The 25,339-nt window shown below is 37.5% G+C and overlaps 2 protein-coding genes across 2 annotated transcripts; one reads left to right on the top strand and one right to left on the bottom strand.

Moving 5' to 3' along the window:
* Positions 1-81: 81 nt before the first annotated feature.
* On the bottom strand, positions 82-5,199 carry LOC109159838. The gene is made up of 3 exons (XM_019307949.1): positions 4,271-5,199; positions 2,115-4,122; positions 82-2,031 (listed from the first exon to the last, which is right to left on the bottom strand). Exons 1-3 carry the CDS (start codon positions 5,197-5,199, stop codon positions 82-84), a joined length of 4,887 nt encoding a protein of 1,628 aa, XP_019163494.1.
* Positions 5,200-7,642: 2,443 nt separating this feature from the next.
* LOC109159709 (60S ribosomal protein L44-like) lies at positions 7,643-9,663 on the top strand. The gene is made up of 4 exons (XM_019307806.1): positions 7,643-7,736; positions 8,861-9,040; positions 9,222-9,296; positions 9,391-9,663. Exons 1-4 carry the CDS (start codon positions 7,734-7,736, stop codon positions 9,448-9,450), a joined length of 318 nt encoding a protein of 105 aa, XP_019163351.1. The 5' UTR covers positions 7,643-7,733; the 3' UTR covers positions 9,451-9,663.
* Positions 9,664-25,339: the final 15,676 nt, after the last annotated feature.

Below are 25,339 nucleotides of genomic sequence, written 5' to 3'. Positions count from 1 at the left end.
TTTTTTTTTTTTTTTCATGGTGGTGTATACTATGAGACAAAATCTTTTCCTATATTTTTTTTTTTTGAAAACCAAGGCCAACTATATTTCATTAGCCATATCAGGCAAAATAAATGGAGGTGAAACATCCCTCCAAGTGGATCGTGACAAACTAACACTCACATGTTTAGCTAAAGTATGAGCCGCTTGATTCGCGACCCTAGAAATAAAACTAATCTGAGAACCAGGCATAGAAGAAAGCAAACGAATACATGAAAGCAAACTAAAACCAACATAGGAACGAAACGATCTATTACTACTAAGACATGAAACAAAAACTGAGGAATCGCTGTAAACTTTAACCATCGAATAACCGTTATCCTTTAGCCATGAAAGGGCTTCGCACACCGCCATTGTTTCTGCCATAAGGGGGTTGTAAGGACACACCATCGGGCCATTCACCGTAGCTACAAAAACACCATTCTCCCTCACAATGAAGCCAAAAGCAGGCGCATGTTCAGGACCGTGAAAACCAGCATCCACACAGCATGTAATTCCCTGGGACGAAGCTGTCTGCGATTGTCTTGGCTGCCGCGCTGCATTTCCCGCCACACAGTCACTCCACGCAGCCCATCTCGCTGCAAATACCCGGCACAGCACCTGCGGGGTAGGTAACTTCGCCTCCCACACAGCTGAGTTCCTTGCCATCCACAACTCATGAATGAGGCCGCAAATCATACCCTGTGTTTCACGTGAATAACCAGCCGCACCATCCAGCCATAACTCTGCCCATTGCATAAAATCAGAACCATTAATCTGGGGTTTCGGGAGCTGTGAAGCAATCCAAACACGAGAAGCATAATCACAGGTACAGAAAATATGCATAATACTCTCTTCTAACAAACCACAAGCAGGGCAAATATTCATTAAATCCACTCGTCTCTTAATTAAATTATCAAGCGTGGGCAATATATTAGAAAGAGCTCTCCACATTAGATTTTTCCATTTTGGAGGTATGTTTAGCCTCCAAATTCCATTCCAAACAACCGAGCCCTGTGCATGGACTTCCCCAAGCCGCTTATAACCATCCTTAACCGAATAGCAGCCCCGTAAATCCCCTTCCCAGTACCACAAATCATCATGCATCAAATTAACAGGCAACTGCACTATCTGAGACGCAACATGCGGATCAAACAATTGTTGAACATAAGGGATATTCCATGAGCATAAATCAACATCAATAAGATCCGAGACCAACATATTCTGGATTAAACCAGTCTGACTTGCGAGTACAAGAGTCCCCTGAGTACCCGGCAGCCAAGGATGGGACCAGACGTGCGTGGATTTGCCATTTCCAATACGCCGCTTACACCCCGATTTCACCAACTCCTGACTAGCCATTATACTTCGCCAAACATAACTTGGGTTGCCCCCTATCACAGCATCAAAGAAAGAAGTTGTAGGATAATACCTTGCCTTAAAGACCCGGGCTACAAGAGAGTCTGGGCATGTAAGCAATCGCCACCCCTGCTTACCTAGAAGTGCCAAGTTAAACTGATGCAAGCGTTTAAACCCCATGCCATCATACTTCTTAGGCTTACACATTCTGTCCCAGGCATACCAATGGATACCATCCTCCCTGTCATTTCGGCCCCACCAGTATCTGTTCATTAATCTTTCAAGAGAATAACATAAAGTTAGGGGTAACAAAAAGATACTCATTGTGTAAGTAGGCATAGCCTGCGCTACACTCTTCAACAAGACCTCCTTACCAGCCCTGGATAACAAACGCTTGTTCCAAGAACCAAACCTTTGTTTCAGCTTTTGTTCAATATAAGCAAAAACCACCTTCCTATTTCTTCCAATAACCGACGGCAGACCCAGATACTTACCAAAGTCCTCAGCATGGCTTACTCCCAAAGTTTCTGCAACAAGGTCCCTATTATCTCCACTAGTGTTACGGCTGAAAGAGACACTTGACTTATTGAAATTAACCGCCTGCCCAGAGTAAGCCTCATAATGACCAAGACATCTCTTCACCTTCAAGGATTCCTACAGATTAGCTTTAAAGAACAGAAGGCTATCATCTGCAAAGAACAAGTGTGATATTGGTGGAGCCCCCCGGGCCACCCTACAGCCATGAATAAGGCCTTTAGCATGAGAATCCTGTAATAGCAAAGATAACCCTCCGCACATATAATAAAAAGATAAAGAGAAAGGGGGTCACCCTGCCTTAGGCCCCTTGTAGGTAAAATCTCATCAGTTGGGGAACCATTCACCAGGACCCTATACCGTACTGTCTGAACACATAACATAACCAACTGCACCCACCTCTCATCAAATCCCAACCCGAGTAGCATCTGCCTAACAAAAGGCCACTCCATCCTGTCATACGCCTTAGCCATGTCCAGCTTAAGGGTTGCCCATCCGACCTGTCCCAACTGCTTCCTTCTTAGATAATGACCAACCTCGGAAGCAATAAGAATATTGTCTGAAATAAGCCTACTTGGGAGAAAGGCACTCTGTGAGTCAGAAATTAAACCCTCAAGAAGCGGTTTCATTCGGTTAGCTAACATCTTGGCCATAATCTTATATAAAATATTACATAACGCAATAGGCCTAAGGTCAGACACTGACTCCGGATTACACTTCTTTGGAATCAATACAATATTGGCATCATTCAAAGCAAGGGGAAAAGAAGCACGAGACAGACAATCAATAACAAAGTCAGTGAAATCCTTACCAACAACATTCCAGAAGGATTGGTAGAAACCCGGATTCATTCCATCCGGTCCTGGTGATTTGTCTTTCCCCATAGCAAACAATGCAGCCCGCACCTCGTCCGGCTGAAAAGGGCGTAATAGATCATCATTCTGTTGCGGTGTAACGCGGGCATGTAATGTGTCCACATTAAAAGGACCAGGACTTCCTCCTGAAGTGAAAACATTCTTATAATAATCAGCTATCAAAGTACTCAACGCCTGACCCTCATGCCAGGCACCCCCCTCATCTTTCAGCTTCACAATACCGTTCTTCCTCCTTCTGTGTGAGGCATACTTATGAAAAAACTTAGTGTCCAAATCAGCCCCCTGTAACCAGTGCTGCTTAGCCCGTTGTTTCCAGAAAGCCTCTTCCTGAGCCAGAACAGAGCTTAGAGTGCCATCCAGGAGCCTAAAACGTGCCAAGGAGCCTGAATCAAACTTGCCCCGTAGAGTGCCCATCTCCCTCCTTATCTCCTCGATCCGCTTCCCAAACCTATGGTGGCGCTCTCCCCCCCATCTCCGTAACCCCCGGCCACACGACTCAAGCCTAGCCTGTAAGCCCATCCCAGCCGAAACAGACCACTCATCCTCCACCACCGCCCTGCAGCCATCATCCAAAAGCCAAGCATTTTCAAATTTAAAACCACGCGGCCGGATAGATGGCGCTACCCCATAGATATCCAAAAAAAGAGCCGAATGATCCGACAAGTCTGTCTGTAAATTAAACACCCTCGCCCGATCAAAGAGCTCACGCCAGTCAGCACATGTCACCACCCTATCCGACCTCTCCTCCACCCAATCCACTGTCCCCTTAAAGCGTTCCCAAGTAAAAGGATAACCCACCATAGGTAAAGTCATTAGCCCACAATCATCCAGTGCATCCCCAAACCCCTCCAACAAACCATTAGGATGCGGCAACCTACCCCTCTTCTCAGACTGCATAAGAATGTCATTGAAATCCCCTAAAACCACCCAAGGAAGATCAGAAGCACCTTTGAGTGACCTTAAGAAATCCCAAGAAGCTCTCCTTCTATCCCTATTCGGGTAGCCATAAAAACACGTAAGCCTCCAGGGGCGCCCATTCGGCAAAGACACCTCCAAGTCAATATGATTCTGGGAATAGTTCAACAGCCTAGCACAGTTATTTCGACGCCAAAGCAAACAAAGACCACCCTTCCGTCTCACACTATCCACCTTAAAGCACCCCTCAAACCCCAATTTCACACGGAGCCTCTCCGCATGATCCCCCCTACCATCGTCTCCATCAAAAACACAAACTCGGGCTTCTTCCTCGACACAAGGCCCACCACCTCGTGAACTGTCCGTGGATTGCCCAAGCCACGGCAGTTCCAAAATAGGGTACTCATTGAGATTGGCGGGCCTGAATGCCAGGCTCCGCCAAACAAGAAGCATCAGAATCAACACACATACCCTCCATTCCCCCGCCAACCCCACCCTCCGTCCTCTGTCTTTTAGGATCCACTCTTACCCCCACAACCTCCCCCTCAACCCCCACCTCCCTCACCAACCCCGGCTGCCCACCACCACCCTCACCCGTATCATTCTGCCCGCCTACACCCATCCTCGCCGCCCTACCCCTAGCCGCGACCACTGCCGTACCACACTGCCCGAAACCACCATCTCCAAACCCTATCTCCCTCATCCTCTCTTGCCCCAGCTTAAACCACTTCTCGCCCAACACCTTTGCCGGACTGTTACCCCCCGCTCTCAGACTTGGTCCAAAGGGAAACTGCTCCGGTGTTAACAAAGAACGACGAGCCGCTAAGCAGAACTTGTCCGTATGCCCCATAATACCACAAAAAAAGCAAAACATGTGCAACCGCTCGTAACGGAAATTAATCCAAGTCCATGTCCCATCCCTTAAGATCATCTTCATACGTCGTTTTAACGGAGTAGAGACATCATGAGTAATACGTACCCGGTAAAACGCAGTACAATGCCTCTGAAAATTACGCTCATCATACCTTAAGAATACTCCGGCGAAGTCACCAATTCGTTCAAGGACTTTCACCGTACGGAAGCCCGGTGGAATATCGTAAACCTGCAGCCAGAATTCTACGGTATTTAGCACCACCTGCGTCGGGTCTTCACCAGCCTTCAGTTCGTGACATAGGAACGTAGCATTTTCGAACGCCCAGGGGCCCTCATCAACCACCCTTCGCATGTCCGCCTCGTCGAAGAAAGTAAAGAGATACAGGTTAGGGAGCACGTCTGCAATCTCAATCCCCATTAGCGGACGCCAAGCTGAAGCCATCACACGCTTCATTACATCCACCTTCAAATTCCTGTCCGTGAGAAAACGGCCAACTAAAGACCACGTACGGCGTTCCGCAATCTGCACCGTACCGCCGAAAACCTCCTCTTCAAACCGAACCCCCTGCTCCTCATCCTCCAAACGAATGTCCACAGTAGAAGCAACGATAGCCTGAACATCCATCGCAGAAGAGAACGCTGTCTGGTCGCCGATTGCATGCAAGGTAAGCCAAACCCTAGATTCCAGGGAGAATATTTGGGAGAAAAACCCTAGAATTAGGGAGAGAATTTTATTATTATTAAATTATCTTTTCCTATATTATTATAATTGATCGACAAAAATCACTATACAGTATTAAGGATGCGTTTGTTACTGGAGAAAATTTTCATTTTTCAAAAGAAATGAAACTTTAAGAAAATAAAAATAGAAATTGCATTTGCTTATACATCTTTTCAATTTAAAAAATGGAGAACTGAGAATGAAATAATGTACTTTTAGCATATTAAAATTAAAAATATACATTATATTAAGAGAAAGTACATTATTTGAGTTTTCGTTTATTATTTTGTATAATGTTCATTCAGTACATGAATAATGTACTTGTAGTTTATTAAAAATGTTCGGAGTAGTATTTATTATGGTTCACACAACACTATATTGACCATGGTTCACACAATAATTTACCAAAAACCTATGGCAAATTATGTTTGTGGACCTGTGTCCACCTTGCAAGGAGGATCCGAGTTATATTCACAATTTTTGAACTCTGTATTCACAATATTAGAACTGAATATTCACAATTTTAGATCTCAATAAACATAATTACAGAACTCTATATTCACCATTGCATAACTCTATATTCACAAATTTTGAACTCTATATTCATAATTACAAAACTGAATATTTACTCGCTAAGTTGTTTTTAATAATTTTTTTAATGAAAAAATCATTGATTGTGAATATGCAGTTCTAAAATTGTGAATATAAAGTTTTAAAATTGTGAATATAAAGTTTTAAAATTGTGAATATAATCCGTATCCACCTTGCAAGGTGGACCTTGATCCATGGCGTCATATATGGCAAATTATGCCGTGGACTCGTGTCCACAATGCATTGTGGACACGAGTCCAAAACGATGTCGTTTTAAGAGAAAACACGGCTTTCCAGTTAAAAAAAAAAATAATTTTGTCTCGCCGTTAACGGCGTTATTCGTTTGTGGCATTAAGAATGTACAGTTATGAAATTATAAATGTACAGTTATGCAATTATGAATGTACATTTATAGAATTATGAATGTAAATTATGGAATTATGAACACAGAGCTCTGACATTATGAACTTACAATTATGAACATATAGTGATAAAATTATGAACATAGAGCTCTAAAATTGTGAACATAAAGTTTCAAAAATTATGAATTTACAGTTATTGAATTATGAATGTACAGTTACGGAATTATGAATGTACAGTTATGCAATTATGAACACAGAACTCTGACATTATGAACTTACAATTATGAACATATAGTGATAAAATTATGAACATATACTCTTATAACAAAGTGATATGAAATTAATAAAAAAAAATGTGGAAGAGAACGGTGTCACTAACGGCACCGTTACCGTGTCCAGCATGCATGCTGGACACGGGTCCATAGCATAGGCAAATTATGCCCTGGACCCGTGTCCACAGTGAATTGTGGACACGGGCCCAAAACGACGTAGTTAAAAAAAAAAAAATTCGCGCGCGTTTTGCCGTTAACGGCGTTATTTTTTTTTGGATTATGAATGTGCAGTTATGCCGTTATGAATGTACAGTTATGCCGTTATGAATGTACAGTTATGCAATTATGAAATTATGAACACAGAGCTCTAACATTATGAACTTACAATTATGAACATATATAGTGATAAAATTATGACCATGGAGCTTTAAAATTGTGAATATAGAGCTTCGAAGATTATGAATGTACAGTTATGGAGTTATGAATCTACAGTTATGGAGTTATGAATCTACAGTTATGAGATTATGAATCTACAGTTATGAGATTATGAATGTACAGTTATTGATCGAATTATGAACAAAGAGCTCTAATATTATGAACTTACAATTATGAACATATAGTGATAAAATTATGAACATAGAGCTTCGAAAATTATGAATGTACAATTATAGAGTTATGAATGTACAGTTATGGAGTTATGAATGTACAGTTATGGAGTTATGAATGTACAGTTATAGAGTTATGAACGTACAGTTATGGAGTTATGAATGTACAATTATTAATAATATAGTAATAAAATTATGAACATATATTCATATAACGAAGCGGTCTGAAATTTTTTTTTTTAAAAAAAAAAAAAAGAAAAGAAAAGAAAAGAAAAGAGATAACAGTGCCTAACGGCACTGTTACCCGTGTCCAGCAAGCATGCTGGATACGGGTCCAACGCATAACGATTGCATAGCATAACGATTGGTCATATATTCTTCTCCAAATTGGACAGCCCAAACATAATTGAAGCAGTTTAAACCCAATCAGACTTCTAAGTGGCTCATATTTGTTTGGGCTTTATCCAATTCATAGCCCGGCCCATTTTCCCACCCAAACCCTAATTCCCATATCATAGATATGCCTCCATTGAAGCTTATGCATATATTTCTGCGGCATTTAGCTGAACTGCATAAGCTTTCCCTACTCTGACCTCTTGCCGTCAACCATGGTAAAGATCTTCAATATTCCTTACATGTTTCTTAGGTTTAATGCTTTCAATTTTTCCGCTCCCAACTTCTGAAAATGAATTCGAAAATTTCCCCTTTTTGTATTTTGAATGCATGAAAATCTAAAAAATTACAAGGAAAATGATGCAATAAGCGTGTAGTACTTATATTATCAGTGTTCTCTTCATATCTTCATATTGCTATTGGCTTTAGTTTTTTTGTAATAAATATGATTTTATATTGCTCCTTTTTATTTTTTGCTGGTTTTGAGTTTTCATTGTTGAAAATTGTGACCATAACGTTATGAAGCTAATTTTAACGACGGTGTTGTTCTGAGTTCAATAGTTATATTTTTAGTGTTTTAAGTTTCTGGATTCAAGATGTAGTATAATTTGATATAATGTTTCTCCGTTTTATAGGCATTGAATAACTGTTATTGGTTGTTCTGGGTTTGTGATTTACACAGTATTTTTGTATTGTAAATATGTTAATTACTTAATTCTTAAGTTCTACCATACATCACCTCTAGTTGTAAGGTATCTTCATATACTTGTAACTAGTTTTTTTTTTTTTTTTTTTTTTTTGAGATTCTGAACTTTAGAACATAGACAATCAAATCTGAAGATTATAATAGTAAGAATTTAAGGTACTGTACCTAAAATGCATTTTAGAACATTCCACTTTGCTGTTGAGGTCTGATTCCTTGAACAAATTACAAGAATGCCATTCGTCTTGCAAATAGTGTAGTGATTTGGTTGCTTAATTTATTGTTGCATAATCTTATTCTCCAGCGGTGAGGGCTGGAATTGGACAATTCGACATTAGACAAAAGAATAGAGTGGCATTGTTGATGGTTATTGTTTAGTGCAAATTTTCTTTGAATTCTTTCATTTCATCACTATACCTCCAAGTTTTTCTTGTTGTATGAACACATCTGTGTAGTATTCTATATAAAAGCATGAGAATTTCAATTATCTTTCTGAAGTCGAAATCATTTTCTTTGTTTACAAAAAACTAAACAAACAATTTCAAAATTTAATATATGCCATTAAAGTTATAAGATTAGTTTTGTCACAATTGTTTTGTTAGCTTAGTTTCTGAAAGTTTTCTTTTCGGGCTCTTGAAGGTGAACGTTCCAAAGACCAAGAAGACATACTGCAAGTCCAAGGAGTGCAAGAAGCACACCTTGCATAAGGTTACTCAGTACAAAAAAGGAAAGGATAGTCTTGCTGCTCAAGGAAAGCGTCGTTATGATCGCAAGCAATCTGGTTATGGTGGACAGACCAAGCCTGTCTTCCACAAAAAGGTTAGAAGCTTGTAGAGAATAGTTCTACTTTTGTTATAGATATTAAATGGTTTTTAATCTATCACAAAGATATTTGTTGATTGATTTTGCAAAGATAATTGTTGATTATCTTAGTTGTAGTACAAATTCAATCTGGAATTTCATACTAATGACATTATTTTCAATCTGTAACCCAAAATAGGCCAAGACCACAAAGAAGATTGTCTTGAGATTGCAATGCCAGGGATGCAAGCATGTTTCACAACATGCAATCAAGGTTGGTTGATAAAACTATAATTTCTAGTTTTTGTCATTGTCGTTCTTACTATTGGCATTTGGTCACAAATGAATGATTGTTGATGGATTTGCAGCGTTGCAAGCATTTTGAGATTGGTGGAGACAAGAAGGGGAAGGGAACATCTCTCTTTTAAATTGCAAGTTTTGGGAAATCAGATGTTTTTTTTTTCCCCTTTGTGCTATGTCATCATGGTTGTTTAAGTCAAACAATTTAGCTTTGCAGATTTTGTTGGTTCCATTGTAATGGTCAGAGTTTTGTAGTTGACGTTTATCATGATTGTTATTCTATTCTAATTTTGTGGATCTCAAATTCTGTTATTATACTTATGTCTCGTAGTGCTTCAGTGCCAAATTGCTAGTAACATAATAGTACACTGTGAATGGTCAGGCGGCTGAGAGGTGGTGTAGCTTCATCTTTTCTTTTAAATATTGATTGATTGATTGTAGTTGATAGGGGTGTTTGTGTTTGGTAAATAGCCGTTAGAGGATTAGTTATTAGTTGATAGTTGATTATATGCAAAATACTTTTACAAAAAGTTAATTGAAAAAGTTATTTTGAGTAGTTTTTTGAATTTTAGTCTTTTGGAGCAATAAGTTAATTAACCAAATACTTATATTGGTTGTTTAACCAAGTTAAATAACTAATAGTGGTCAAATAAGTCAAAATTGATCGATAGGTTAATTATTTTACCAAACAGGGTTGATATCTCTCTTGTACTAGGATTCCCTCTTCAATTCAGGCCTGCACCTATGTAAGCAACTACAACTACAATGTAAACACCTTTTGTTGTGCATTGTTAATTACAATTGCTGAGCATATTCTAGTTTAGAAAATAAGTTATTAGTTACATGGTTTTCAAAGATACATAGGGTAATATGAAGGGTAAATGACATTTTCAGTGAGCATATTCTAGTTTAGAAAACAAATTATTAATTACATGGTTTAGATAGAGTAATATAAAGGGTAAGTGACATTTTTGGTTAGTTTTAAGACCATCTCCAACCTTCTTGCCATTTCACCAAATCTCCATCATATTTGGCGTGAAACTCCCTCCAACCCTCTCGCCATTTTACCAAAAAAATGGCCCATCTCCATCATATTTGGCGTGAAACCCCATCCAACCTTCTCGCCATTTCACCAATAAAAATGGCCCGCACCATATTTGGCACAACACTATTCACCTTGCACCAAATCTGACTTTTTTTTTTTTTTTTTTTTTTTTGACCCCTCATTTTTTTTTTAATTCCTTTTTTTGTTGTTAACTATAAATTTTATATTATTAAAAATAAATTATATCATTTGAAAGATCTCATCAAGATGATTAAAACAAGTTTAATATTGAACATAGATTAATTAAAAATGAAAACAGATAAAACTTAATTATAACAAAATTAAAGCAAATTACATACTTAATTTAAATCAAACACATAAAGCTTATTTAAAACTACTTTAAACATACTTAAATTCAATAATCTCCTAGGTCAGTATCATTTCCTCCCAAATTATTAAAATATTGAGTAAACTGACTGCTTGATTCTTCTCCTCCAAGTGGTTGCCGAGCTCTCTTTGCATGAATGTGTAATTGTGTATTTCTAAGCCAATCACGCCTTATTGGATCTGTGATGGAATCAACATCTATGCTCATGATTTTGTTATCTTCCTGGAGTTCAGCCAACTGTAGTTGCTTTGCTTCATTTTGAGCTTTTATCATTTGAAGCTCATAATTTTTTTAGAGTTGAGTTTGACTTTAATTTGTTCGAACATTTGTGCGATATTTTCATTATGTTATGTGACTTTGGCAAAATAATCATGACATTCTGTAAACGCTTGCTTCTTCTTCTTCTTTTTTTTTTCCTTGTTACATGTGGTAGGATGTTCATTGTTCAAGCCCTGACTTTCGAAATCATCGTCTAAGTTAAGGCAAAAAGATGATGAACCCATTGACTTATCGCCTTGTGACTCTGAACCTTCAATGTCAGAACTTCGCTTTCGACATACAACACTTGGTTCTCTACCCGAAGGGCCTTTAAATTTCTTCAAGTCTTTAACAATAGGCCATACATGATCAAATTTAAAACCATTTTTAAATTTAGCATCTTGTACAAGTTCCACTCGGATTCAAGTTCTCAACCTGTACAATACATCCTCTGAATTTGGCGACAGCTTTCATTATAGTTTGCATCCGGGACATAATTAACCTCAATGGTCGAGTGCTTCCAACATTTGCTGGTAGCGCTTCATGATAAGCATTCATAATACGAGTCCAAAATACGTCCCCAACTTGATGATGACCCATAATTTGATCTTGGCAAATATCAACATATACATGACAAAGGAGTTTATCTTCTTCAATAGAGTATGAAGTAGTTCGGACTGTGCGTGCCTTGGACATTTTTTAAAAGAGAATGGAGAGGAATATAGAATAGAGACTTCAAAGAGCCAAGAGTTATATGAATAGAGAATTCAAAGAGTTGTGGTTTCTAATTTGGTGGTGTACTATTATATAGAGTGAACGCAAATACCAATTAAGGGCTAAGATGGTTGTGATAAAATCCACGATTGAAAGCAATTGCTTTTGGGATTTGGAAAAGATATCATGTCAGATCTTGAATTGTGTGTTGGAAGTATATGAATATCAATTAAGGGCTAAGATGGTTGTGATAAAATCCTACGGTTGAAAGCAATTGCTTTTGTGATTTGGGAAAGATATCATATCAGATCTTGGATTGTATGTTGGAAGTATATGAATACCAATTAAGGGCTAAGATGGTTGTGATAGAATCCTACAGTTGAAAGCAATTTCTTTTGGGATTTGGGAAAGATATCATGTCAGATCTTGGATTGTGTGTTGGAAGTATATGAATACCAATTAATGACTAAGATGGTTGTGATAGAATCCTACGGTTGAAAGCAATTGCTTTTGGGATTTGGGAAAGATATCATGTCAGATATATAAATACATGGCATACAAACTTATCTGTCACCATAGCAATCCTGAGATATGAATCCCTCACACCCCTTTTCATCCTCACCCTGACACCCATCTTCATCCTCGCAAGAGGATGACGATGATCTCATTGCTACAATACAATTACAACAACAAGCACTACTAAGTACGTATGCTAACAACAATGCTGTCATGGCTTACTGTTCGGAGATTATGTCTACTCAAGCCATCAACCCAAGTCATGGTGGTTCAATTTCCGGGCATAGAGTGATTCACCGTGACCTTGAAGATGGTGATCGAAGATTGGGAGTTTGGGAGTTTAGACTGCATGTACTGGACTTGGAAGATGGTGATCGAAGATTTATGCTAATTATTTTTTTTCAGAAAATCCAAAATATAATGAGGCAATATTTCGTAGACGATTTCGAATAAGTCGAAATTTGTTCTTACGAATTGCCAACGCTGTTGCAGATTACGACAATTACTTTGTGCAACGGAGAAATAAAATCAGTAGATTAGGCTTGTCTACTTTACAAAAAGTAACAACAGCATTTCGAATTTTGGCTTATGGAGTAGCTAGCAGCAGATGCAACAGATGAATACATTCGAATTGGGGAATCAACAGCAATTGAAAGTTTCAAGATATTTTGCAGAGCGGTCGTAGAGGTATTTGGACAACGCTATCTAAGAGCGCCTGATGCTAATGATGTTGTAATGTTGCTTGAAATTGGTGAGAGGCGTGACTTTCCAGGATGCTTGGGAGTTTAGACTGCATGTACTGGACTTGGAAAAACTGTCCAACAGTTTGGATCGGACAATATGCTGGGAGTAGTCGAGAATTGACCAACTATTGTTCTCGAGGCCGTAGCTGATTATGATTTGTGAATTTGACATGCACATTTTGGTTTGCCAAGGTCGAATAATGATATTAATGTGTTGAGGCATCACATTTGTTTGCAAACATTGCAAATGGTAAGGCACCTCCTGCTCATTATGTTATTCAAGGGAAAGTGTACGATATAGGATATTATTTAGCTGATGGGATATATCCGAAATGGTCAACCCTGGTACAAACTATTCATCAGCCTCGAGGACCAAAGAAAAAGTTATTTGCAATGATGCAAGAAGCATGTAGAAAAAGGATGTATGTAGAACGTGCATTTGGGGTCCTTCAATCAAGATTTGCAATAGTCAAGGGACCAGTACGTTTGTGGGATAAACATGTATTGCATGATATAATGACATCATGCATAATATGATAATTGAAGATGAACGTGATGAGCAAGTCGATATACAAAGTTGGAGAGAAGCACAGGCTCCTGAGGTTGATATAAGTAGAGATGAAAGAATTGTCTTTGAAGAGTTTCTTGCTCGACATAGGCAAATCAAAGATAAAGAAGCGCATTATGCGCTTCGTGATGCATTGATCGAGCATATGTGGGAACGATATGGTAATTTTGAAAATTAAATGTAGCGGATGTTCTGTGATTTATTATTGTGGAATAAAATAATATTTGCATTATAATTATATTGTATCATTTTTGGTTTTTATATATTTATATATTTCGTTAAATATTAAACGCAAATTGTATATTATTAAAATAAAATTATATCATTTGAAAGATCTTATCAAAATGATTAAAACAAAACTAATATTAAATATAATTTAATTAAAAATAAAATTACATAAAATATAATTAAAATTTAATTTATTAAATTACAACTATTAGTTTTGTTAAAAGAATAAAAGTATAAATATAAACTTTATGAGGGTGTAGGAACAAAATTTGATGTGGAATTTAGTGTAATGGGTTGTAGATAAAAAAATAAAATTGGTGTAAGAATATGCTGAGAATATTTCTTTTGGTGCAGATGGTTGGAGATGGTCTAAGAGTAGTAAATTTAGTTCCTTAATTACACATTTACTTGGATTTGACTGAATTATGGTTAAATGTGATGGTGAAATGACTTAGGGAGGGAAATCTTCCAAGAGGTCCATAGACAACCTTTGGATATTGATATGCATGGACTGATACAAGGTCCATTTGATATATTCAAATTGTTAATGATGGGTGGTGATGATGAGTCTTCTTTTATATGATCAATGTAGAGATGCAAGGTCATAATCACTTTAAGATTGAGTTCAAAACCTAAGAGATCATCCTACAAATTGGAAGTGGTGTGAGCCAAAAACAAGGGCGGAAGTGCACAATCGTGCACCCCAGGCAGTATGCGGAGCATTTTTATTATTATTATTATTTTTTATAAATATTATTGGATAGTTATTTTTTATAAATATTATTTGTGTAACAACTTTTTGGCAATTTGGACTGAGACTTTCTCTTTCCAAATTATGCTAAATGGTCCCAAAACCATTTCCACTTTTGAATCAAATTACAAACACTTGAGTTACTAGCTAGCTTAGTATTGATTGTCCATTGAGTTCAAACTTAATCCAAGGGAGTTTAGAAGCAATGGTTGATCAATTAAGGCATTCAAGGGTTGGACAACCTAGTTTAGTCAAGATGTTAGGATTTAGGGTTGCTCTTTCAAATCAAATATCCACACTGCACATATTTATAAAGAGCTAAGCTAGCAGAACAAAGTAGCATGCAGATGCTTTCTTTAAAACATCCATTGGTTTTGCTCATGGGTACGATCACTCTTTTATGGGTCTTCATAGAATTCTATTGGACAATTATTTGGTGTTTCTCAACCCAAGCATGTGTCATGCATGAGTGCATGACATAAGTGTTTTTTACTTATTAGGTCTTCTCCTTAAATATTATATCTACACTATGAATAAATAAACACCATCTGAGATTCTCTAAGTATAGTGATTCTGCCACATTTAATTTTAAAATTTTAAATTGATCATCTGTGATCCTTAAACTTTTAAATTGTTACTGTCCGTGATCTAAGTTAACTTTCCATGATCTTTCAACTATCAAATTTTGACCAACTGTGGTCATTCTAAGAGGATCCGAGTTAGTTAAATTTTGAAAGTTGAAGGACCATGAGTTATTACTTGGACCACAGATGGTAACAATTTGAAAGTCATAAGTTTAAAAGTTCAGAATTAAACGTGACAAAATCATTATACTCGAAGTATCACATATAACATTAACTCATAATTAAAAAGAAGATAATTGCAGACCCTTTGCTGCACACATATGCTTGAAGTCTCTTTCAACTCTTACAACATTGCTTGTGCATGTCCGCCAATGACGAGAAAGGACATTGAAATCATCATAACTAAAGTAACTTCGTAATATAATGAATGCTATTGCTCTATTATAATACAGAGAAGTTAATTGGGTTTAGTCATTATATTAATTGATAGATTAGCAGAAAATCACTATCAAGGAAACTGTACCCACTAAAAAGGTATCGAACTATCAAACTAAGTTTACTCGATACATTCGCACAGAATTTTTCTGTATTGACAAGTTAAAAAAAAAAAAAAAAAAGATTTCCATGGAAAACATAATAGTATATGTGCTTTTTACTTTTTGCTCCCTATAACATGCTCCGCTAATCCGCTTTTTAAAAAGAAAATAGATCATAATTTTTAAGGGAAATCGCACTTTTGGTCCTTCAATTAGTGTCCAATCTGCAATGTCATTCTTAGTTCTTAATTTGAACACAATTGGTCCCTCAATTATTTGACCATTAGTAGATTTTGTCATTCTGTGAAACCATCAGTTTAACTCCGTTTAAATCAGGGGTATAATTGAAATCTCACATAACCTTGAATATAATAAGCTAATTTTTTCCCCTTTCTCTACCCAGTTTTTATTTCCGCCATCGTCGCCGGCGAGAAATGTCTCGGCATCCACCATTTGCAAGTCCACTCCCTACCCATCTTATTGCCAGACTGTTCTCCCCGGCAACAACTCTTCTTCCAATGTCTACGACTATGGCCGATTCTCTGTTCGCAAATCCTTATCCGCTGCGCGCAAGTTTCTATCATTGATCCAGAAGTACCTTCGCCGTAATTCCAAGTCGTTAACCACCACCGCCGTTCGAGCTCTCAAGGATTGCGAGTTCCTCGCCGGTTTAAACATGGATTATCTCTCCAGTTCTTTCAAGACTGACAACGGGACTTCCCGGTATCTCCCGGTGTTGGAAGCCGACGACGTGCAAACGTTGCTCAACGCCATTCTCACCAACACGCAGACGTGAATAGACGGCCTGCAAGCGACGTCGTTGGCTTGGAGCATTTGGAATGGGATCGTGGCGCCGCTGGCAAACGACACGCGGCTGTTTAGTGTTTCTCTAGCTCTGTTCACTAAGCGGTGGGTGCCAAGGAAGAAGAAGGCCGCCGTCGTCGGAGCTTGGCGTCCGACCAAGAAACAACTTGGGTTCCGGATATTTTGGTCATTATTTTGGGAAAAGGGTCAAATAGACCCTTGAACTATAGGCAAAAGAGCAATTAGGCACTTCAACTTTAAAAATGTGCAATTAGGCCCTTCAACTTGTTATTTTGAGTCAAATAAGCCCAATAATATGTTTTTCACCTGGAATAGGCGACCGTTCAGTCATATTCTCCGTAGGAGAAGGCGACCAGATCAGGTCGCCTTCTCCATTGGAGAGGACGACCAGTCCTGTCGTCCTCTCCAGTGGAGAAGGCGACCAGATCTGGCCGCCCTCTCCAGTGGAGAAGGCGGCCAGTCCTTCTTCGGTAGGTGAAATTTTTCTTTTTAAAATATTGTTGTCGCCGGGAATATCGCCGGAATTTTTTGACCAGTTATTCCAGGTGAAAAACCTATTATTGGGTTTATTTGATTCAAAATAACAAGTTGAATGACCTAATTGCACCTTTTTAAAGGTGAATGGCTTAATTGCTCTTTTGCCTATAGTTCAAGAGTCTATTTGACCTTTTTCCCTATTACTACATTTTTTTGTTTTCCATTTTTCAATTTTTTTCTCAGTTTTTCTCATTCTTCTTTTTTCATCAGAAAAAAGTGATAGAAAAGCGGAAAATGTATTTGTAAATATCTATTTTATATATTAATTTTCAAATGAGAAAACACAGACTTATTTAATTTGAAACTCAATTATTTTTCTTCATTTTAACCTACAAATAATGCTCGTAAAACATGACAACAATATCGAGTGATTCAATCATGTATATGCGTTGGATTGGGTCGGTTCGAATTCAAAATTTTGATTGTTACTTTTTGATTCGGACGATAAGAATAATATCTATAGATAACAATAGATAGAATAATATCGGCTACCGTACCTGACATGCATCTTGAACCCTAATAGGGCGGGTATAGATAGTTGATAGTCGAGTTTGAAACGAGTTCAGGTTATAGTGAAATTCTCGATCATGTCCGATAATACTCGATTATATATGTAAAAGCATGTACGTGCATTAAATTAAATAGGCCGGTTTCAGGGTGATTTTGAGTACTATATGGGTAGTGACAAATAAATTTAGAGTGTGTATAGGTACTAATCATTCATGTTTGAATAGTTCTAAATATATTCGGAGTCAAATTTGACTAAATTGAAAAATACTTACCTATTGTTTTTCCTAATAACATCTGTAGAATAAAAATATAAAATATTGAGTTAATACCCAAAATCGTCCTCGACTATAGTGGTTTTTCTCAATTTCGTCCTAAACGACTTTGGTGACCTAATATCGTCCCAGACTTTTGTGTTTCGCTCAATTTCGTCCTCCATTTGTTATTCCGTCAAATTGGGGTTAAATAAAGGGACAATTCAGTAATGTCAATAATGATTTCTCTTTACTTTCAACTTGTGAAGTGCGAAATTCCTCTTTCTTGTACGAATTACACCCAGAATTACTCCCGGACCTGCAAATCAAATTTTATATTCACAATTTTAGGAGTAATTCGTAAAAAAAAAAAGGATTTCGCAGTTCACATGTCTATGAGTAAAGAGATGTCAATATTAAAATTACTTAATTGTCTATTTATTTAACACCAAATGGACAGAATAACAAATGATGGACTAAATTGAGCAAAAGCACAAAAGTCTGGGACTAAATTGCGCGAAACACAAAAGTCTGGGACGATATTAGGTCACCAAAGTCGTTTAGGACGAAATTGAGAAAAACCACTATAGTCGAGGACGATTTTGGGTATTAACTCATAAAATATTATATGTAGTCATAGTGGTAAATATATAGATTGCACTATATATGAATAATAGTGGTGATGCTAAAATAACTAGATAATAAGTAGATATAAGTGGTGATAGAGTATGTATGTGGTGGTAGATGTATATTGATATGTGGTTGGGTAGATGATATGAGTAGATAGATAAGTGAAGTTTCTATGTAATAATAATAGTCATTATAAATGAAGTTATGTGAATAAGAACTGTATAAAACTGTATTGAATGAACTGTATAATAACTGTACAGACTGTGAGAATATATACAAGAGGAATCATAGAGAGATTATGATAGGAAGTAGGAATCATAGGGAGACTAGGATAGGGAGTCATAATGTGACTCAAATACATTGAGTCCTAATACTCCCCCTCAAACACATGGTATGCTAATAACTTGTAGCTTGTCTCTAAGAAAAGAAAATCTAGGACTAGACAAAGCTTTTGTGATTATGTCTGCAAGTTGATCTTTTGTTGAGATGAAATTGACTTGATTATCTCCAACAACAACTTTATCTCGAACAAAGTGATAATCTATCTCAACGTGCTTGGTACGAGAATGGAAGATGGGATTTGCACACATATAAGTAGCACCAAGATAACACACCATGGTTTAGGGACAGAGATACCTGGAACTTTGATCTCACGCAGTAGTGAAACGATCCAAGTTACTTCAGCACAAACATATGCTAGAGCTTTATATTCAGCCTCAGTAGAAGATCTAGCCACAGTTCTTTGTTTCTTGCAGGCCCAAGACACAAGATTAGAGCTAAGAAACACAGCAACTACATGCCCCCACCGACAAACCGCCTATCAACCACCAACATATCAAGATGGTGCCGCAGTGCCATTCACATGATCCGCACCTCTAGTGCCAATATCAAGGGGTTAGCGCATATATAGCTCCAACATGACACCACAACACTTATAACCTGACTCATGCTTAACGGCAAGCTAGTCGAAGGTGGGTTTGTACCTTTAGCACAGTAACCGCTATGGCCTGTACCTTTAGTACAATGACCAGGCACAAGTGGTGTCAACCGCCAACAATTCATTCCCACCAATCACAATATCATCATCATCATCATCATTCACACTGGTCATTGCGCAACAACCACGATACTCATCACCATTCAATCAATCAACACATAATCAAATAACAATCAAGACACAACAACAACGACATGTATTACACATAAATTCCTAGAACGATACCCAAAACACCAAACGAGACTCATACACGACAAACGGGGTACAACAGAACACGGGGAAACAACAAACGGGGGAAAACATCACGGTCCACACCAACTTTCCAGCGGGTGGGCGACGGGTGGAGGACCACCCGCCGGCGGCGGTCTACAGTTCCAGCGGGTGCCCAGCGGGCAGTCGCCTGCCCGCCGGCTGCCCGCTGGAAAAAGGGACAATGGGGCAGCGGGTAGGTGGCGGGCACCCCTGCCCCTCACATACCCCCCACTGACTCATAGGCAACTTTCGGTCCCGGGATCTCTCGTGGAACCCGAAATCATGTCCAGACATATTCAAACACATAACAACACCACCACGTATTCAATTAACGGGATTAAATCAAGAATCACACCAAGTACGTTCTAACACGATTCCTAAACATGTCAAGACCAATCATTAATCATATAACGGTTCATGAGCATTCGGAGCCACATGAATATCAAGAAATCTATATGCAAAGTCCTAGACACAAGTCCTAGGCTAGACTCAACACCCGATCATGCATAATCCCACCTAAATATACCAAGAACATCATAATACGAAATTCACGATATAAACCCTAGGGCACTAGACATAATTAAAATACAAGATCATACATATAACCAATCACAATATCAAGATTATCAGATAAACACAATATAAACCCTAATCAAAGCTCTATCAAGACTCAATCACAGAATTACACATACGATTATCAAAGGAGCCAATAAATAAGATATAGCAAGGGAAATAGGTTTTGTTGAGACATGGGTTACCTCTTAGCCTTAATTAATCCTCCCTTGGCTATTAAGGTTCGTCTCTAAGATTTCCATCCGATTGATCTCCCTACGCTTGGTGGGGGGAAATCTCCTGGGGATAATTTTGTGTAATATAACTATGGGTGGTAAGGGTTCTAATTGCTTTCTAATCCCCTATTTATAGAGTTAGGAATCGTAATCAGAGTCTGAATAGTAAAAACCTTCTTTCTATTCCCAACAGGTATATAGGTCTAGGATTCCTAATTAGAGTCTGACTAGTAAAATGTTTACTCTCTTTATTCCTAATAGGCTTACTGGCTTAAGACTCTAGTTTAGGCAATGGTCCACGATCCATGGTGGACCATATTAATTAATTAAAGGGAATCATAACCAAATTAAATCCTTTTTAATTATTATTAACGGAATTAATTAAATAATTAATCCGGGATTGAACGTCGTAACACGGGGAGTTACACTATCCATCTCTGCCTCCCATCTCTGAGTTTGCCTTAAGCTTTGTATGTGTTTATGTTTGTTTGAGGGAAATAGGTGGTGAAGGTGGTAATCTCTTAGGAAGGAAGGAAATGGGATCCACATTAGAGGAGGCCAAGCTTAAGGTATAAATCATAGATTCCCAAAACTAAGATTTTTAGTCTGCTAAATGCTAGAATCTTGAGATTAAATGTTTAGAAATGTTAGAAGATGCTTGTTGTTGAGTCATTTGTGTGTTGTTGATGTTATATGATTGATTTATTGTGGTCTGGAAGCATTTACTTGAGCTCTGTGTTGAAGTTTTGGAGAAGAAGGTTTCTGGTACACACTGTCTAGTGCACCAGAGTGGTCTTGTGGCCCTAGCCAACGGCCCTGTCCAGACATGCGCTCGTAACTCACCAAACACTACTTAACTGCCTTAGCTTCCCGAACTGTTGCTTTAAAAAACAATAAGCTGTCGTCTGCAAAGAATAAATGCGAGACGCCAGGTTCCCCTCTCGCCACAACGCAAGGCAAAATTAAGCCCTTATTCACGGCCCCAGAAAATCAGAAATTAGATATGAGAGACCTTCAACACATAAAATGAAGAGATATGGCGATAATGGATCACCCTGTCTCAAACCACATGTTGGCTCAATGAAATCTGTAAGGGCACCATTAACGGCCACTTTGTATCACCCTGTAGTAACGCACCGCAAGATGAGATCAACCCACCTATCATGAAAACCCATGCGACACATAATATTTTTTTAGGAACGCCCACTCCATTTTATCGTATGCTTTGACCATGTCCAATTTGAGCGCGCACCAATCATCCCTACCAACCCTCTTTCGATTCAAGTAATGTAGCACCTCGGAGGCAACTAGGACATTATCTGTAATTAGGCGTCCGAATAGGAAAGCCCTTTGCGATGTCGAAATCACCCCTTCAAGAACACTCTTCAATATGGTTGCCAGCATTTTAGACAGAATTTTATACGTCACATTGTAGAGTGCAATTGGACGTAAATCTCCCATAGCGGTAGGATTCATTTTTTTTTGGATAAGCGTGATATACGCATCATTAAAACCAGCTGAAAAATCTGCATTATTAGCGTACGTAATAATAAACTGAGCAACGTCATGGCTGATTTCACTCCAAAAATATTGATAAAAAGCTGGACTGTATCCATCAGGCCCTGGAGATTTATCTGGTGCCATTGCAAAGATAGCATCCTTAATGTTACAATTAATTAATAGGGTTAAATTTTACTTTTACTTACCCCAACTATTATATTTTTCTTCACTTTAATAATTTTGATCATTGACTTCAAAATTTATCCGTAATACTTGATTTTGAAAACTTATCATCCTTAATTTTAGTCAAGTATCATATCTAGTATAAAACCTTGTCCTGAGAGGACAAGAAGTGATTCAAAATTCAGGTACTAAATTGATTTTTTTTTTTTTTTAAGTGAAAGACTAAAAAAATGCAATAGTCCAGAAACTAAAACTAAAATTAACTCTTTTTTAATATTAATCAGACCAAAAATTAAACATAGTAGTACAGTAGTATCCTCGTACTCTCATGGGTAATATTCCCGGGCAATCGGCCAAGTTTTACTAAGGACGAAAACACACGGTTGCATTGAGCTTATTACATATATATGCTCAAAATAAATGAATGGATTAGACCAAATAATATAGTGTATATCTTATCGTTTTGAATAAAAAAAAGAGTGATGCCAAAATAAGTTGCCGGAAACAAGGAGTACCAAAAGGGTTTATTCTTACCGATGATTCTGCTCCGACAAAAAATGTTTCACTCATTCTTATTCCTTAAACAATAATAAATAATGCAACCAAATCCAACGTAGCAGACCTCTCAGCTCGCTACGTTGCATGCATATCTAAAGAAACCGAAACCGGATATTATTCAATTCATATCCCAAAAATATATACGACAAAATTAAAAAGTGCAGGCCTCCAGGCTCCAGTTTTTAATTTGTTACCACCCAAACCATGCAACCACCCAAAATAAAATAAAAATGGTTATGTTGCAAAATATTATTTACGGATTTCACAAGAATATTAATGTGGTAATATTCCGGTTAGATGCCCTGTGATGATGTGGGGAATTGACCGTAGGGGAAGAAAATCAAAATGATAGACAAAAATAAATAAATAAAAAAATTGGATAAATTTATATTAGAAAAAAAGCTTTTGAGAAATGCGTTTTAATGTTACTAGATCTCAAACGCATTTCTCAAATGCAACACCACACTACTTTTGTATTTTTTTTTTTATTTTTTTTTGGCATAGGGGTCAAATAGACCACTGGACTATAGGTAAAAGTGCAATTAAGTCCTTCAACTTGTTATTTTAAGTCAAATAAGCCTAATTATCGGTAATCAACAAGTTACGGATAAATTATTGCTGTTGACCACCAGAAATCGCTGCCCCACTGTTGCTCCGCCCCTGCACCTGGTCAAAAAAATTCCGGCGACATTTCCGGTAAGAATTCCGACGAATAAATCCTGCGACAACAGTGGGGCAGCCACCCCCACCCCATATATAACCCTTGTATGTATATATATATATATATGTGTGTGTGTGTGTGTGTGTGTGTGTGTGTGTGTGTGTATACAGTACAAGGTTTAGTATAACTAAAAGAAAACAACTAATGTTAACAAAAATTAAGTCAGCGTAGATGGCAGAGCAAGTGTTCCTGCAAGGTAAGGGGTTTGAATTTCTCTTATGGCTTGAATTCATATTTTATGACTATTTGAATAATAGTGGTTTCAACACACTTAGGCCTTCAATATATATATATATATATATATATATATATATATATATATATATATATATATATATATATATATAGTCGCTCATATTTAATATTATGGCTAACTTCTTAACTGTTTCATCTTTTTTAGGTTATCCCTTTTGTTTTAATGTTTCACCCCCACTGAACAAAATTTCTGGATCCGCCACTGACTAGGTGACAAATCCAAACCATTCATTTGCAAGATTTGACAGATGGGAAATCAAGTAAAAAATGAGCACAGTCATTTTTATAAATATTACAAATTTTTAAAATGAGCAGAGTCATTTTCATAAATATTACAAAGTTTTATTTATTTTCAACCATTACACATATTAGATCAAAGGTTTGGATTTGTCCACAGGTTCTCACCTAAGGCATAGTTCTCACCTGATTATGGATATATATATATATATATATATATATATATATATATATATATATATATATATATATATAGGTTGTGCGGTGAAAGGATAACTATTGATTTTGTTTAAATCAACGTTTAGATTATCAAAATTAAATAAAAAAGGCAGTGACATTTTGATAATTTTGTACATTTAGGTCAAATGTAAGGTGCATGATTTCTGTGAGTAAGGTGCGTCAGTTTTGTATATAAGGTGCGTGAGTTTGTGCTTAAGGTGCGTGAGATTTGTGCTTAAGATGCGTGGGGTTGTGTACTTAATGGTAGTAGTTGTTGGAACTTAAGTGCATGAGTTTTATGCTTAAGGTGCGTGAGTTTTGTGCTTAAGGTGCGTGAGGTTTGTGCTTAAGGTGCGTGAGGTTTGTGCTTAAGGTGCGTAAGTTTTGTGCTTAAGGTGCGTAAGTTTTGTGCTTAAGGTGCGTGAGTTTGTGCTTAATGTGAGTAGTTGCTGAAACTTAGGTGTGTGACTTTCCTTCTTAATGTGCGTTGTTTTCATCTTAAGATGCGTGATTTGTATGCTTAAGGTGTGTCAGTTATGTGAAACTTAAAGTGAACCATTTTTAAAACCTTAGGTGCATGATTTGTGTTCTTAAAGTGCTTTGTTATGTGCTTAAGGTGCGTGGTTGGTGGTCTTAAGGTGCGTGACTTGTGTTCTTCAGGTGTTTTGTTTTTGTGCTTAATGTGTGTGTGTTGTGTACTTAAAGTGCGCCAGTTTAATGCTTAATGTGCGTCCAACCGCACAACCCCACGGGAAGCTATTCCCGCACCTGATCGCCAAGAAGGTTTCAGGTAAAACATGCGGATAAATCTCAGCCTTAGATCAATTGCTCTTTAAAAAAAATTCTCCACTTACTATCTTCAAAAATGTGCATCGGAAGGCACAACAATATGCACTGGAAGACAAAAATGCGCACGGGAAGGCACAAAGATGTGAAGCAATTATTGTAAAAACTAAATTTAATATACGATCTTCTACACAAATCATAAACGGTCATAAATAATGAACGAGCAAACAAAATTCAGCTCAAATTAGTAATTATTAGTGATCAAGATTAACTGATTTAAAAAAAAAAAAAGTTCGCCACCTACAATCTTAAAAAATGTACTGGAAGACAACAATTTGCTCTAGAAGGCTCAACAATGTGCACTCCAAGGCAAAACAATATGTACTTCGAAGGCACAACAATGTGTTCTAGAAGGCTCAACAATATGCTCTATAAGG

Source organism: Ipomoea nil, unplaced genomic scaffold, assembly GCF_001879475.1.
Source record: "Ipomoea nil cultivar Tokyo-kokei standard unplaced genomic scaffold, Asagao_1.1 scaffold2845, whole genome shotgun sequence".
Classification (NCBI taxonomy): domain Eukaryota; kingdom Viridiplantae; phylum Streptophyta; class Magnoliopsida; order Solanales; family Convolvulaceae; genus Ipomoea; species Ipomoea nil.
This window is presented reverse-complemented; position numbering and strand designations above follow the sequence as displayed.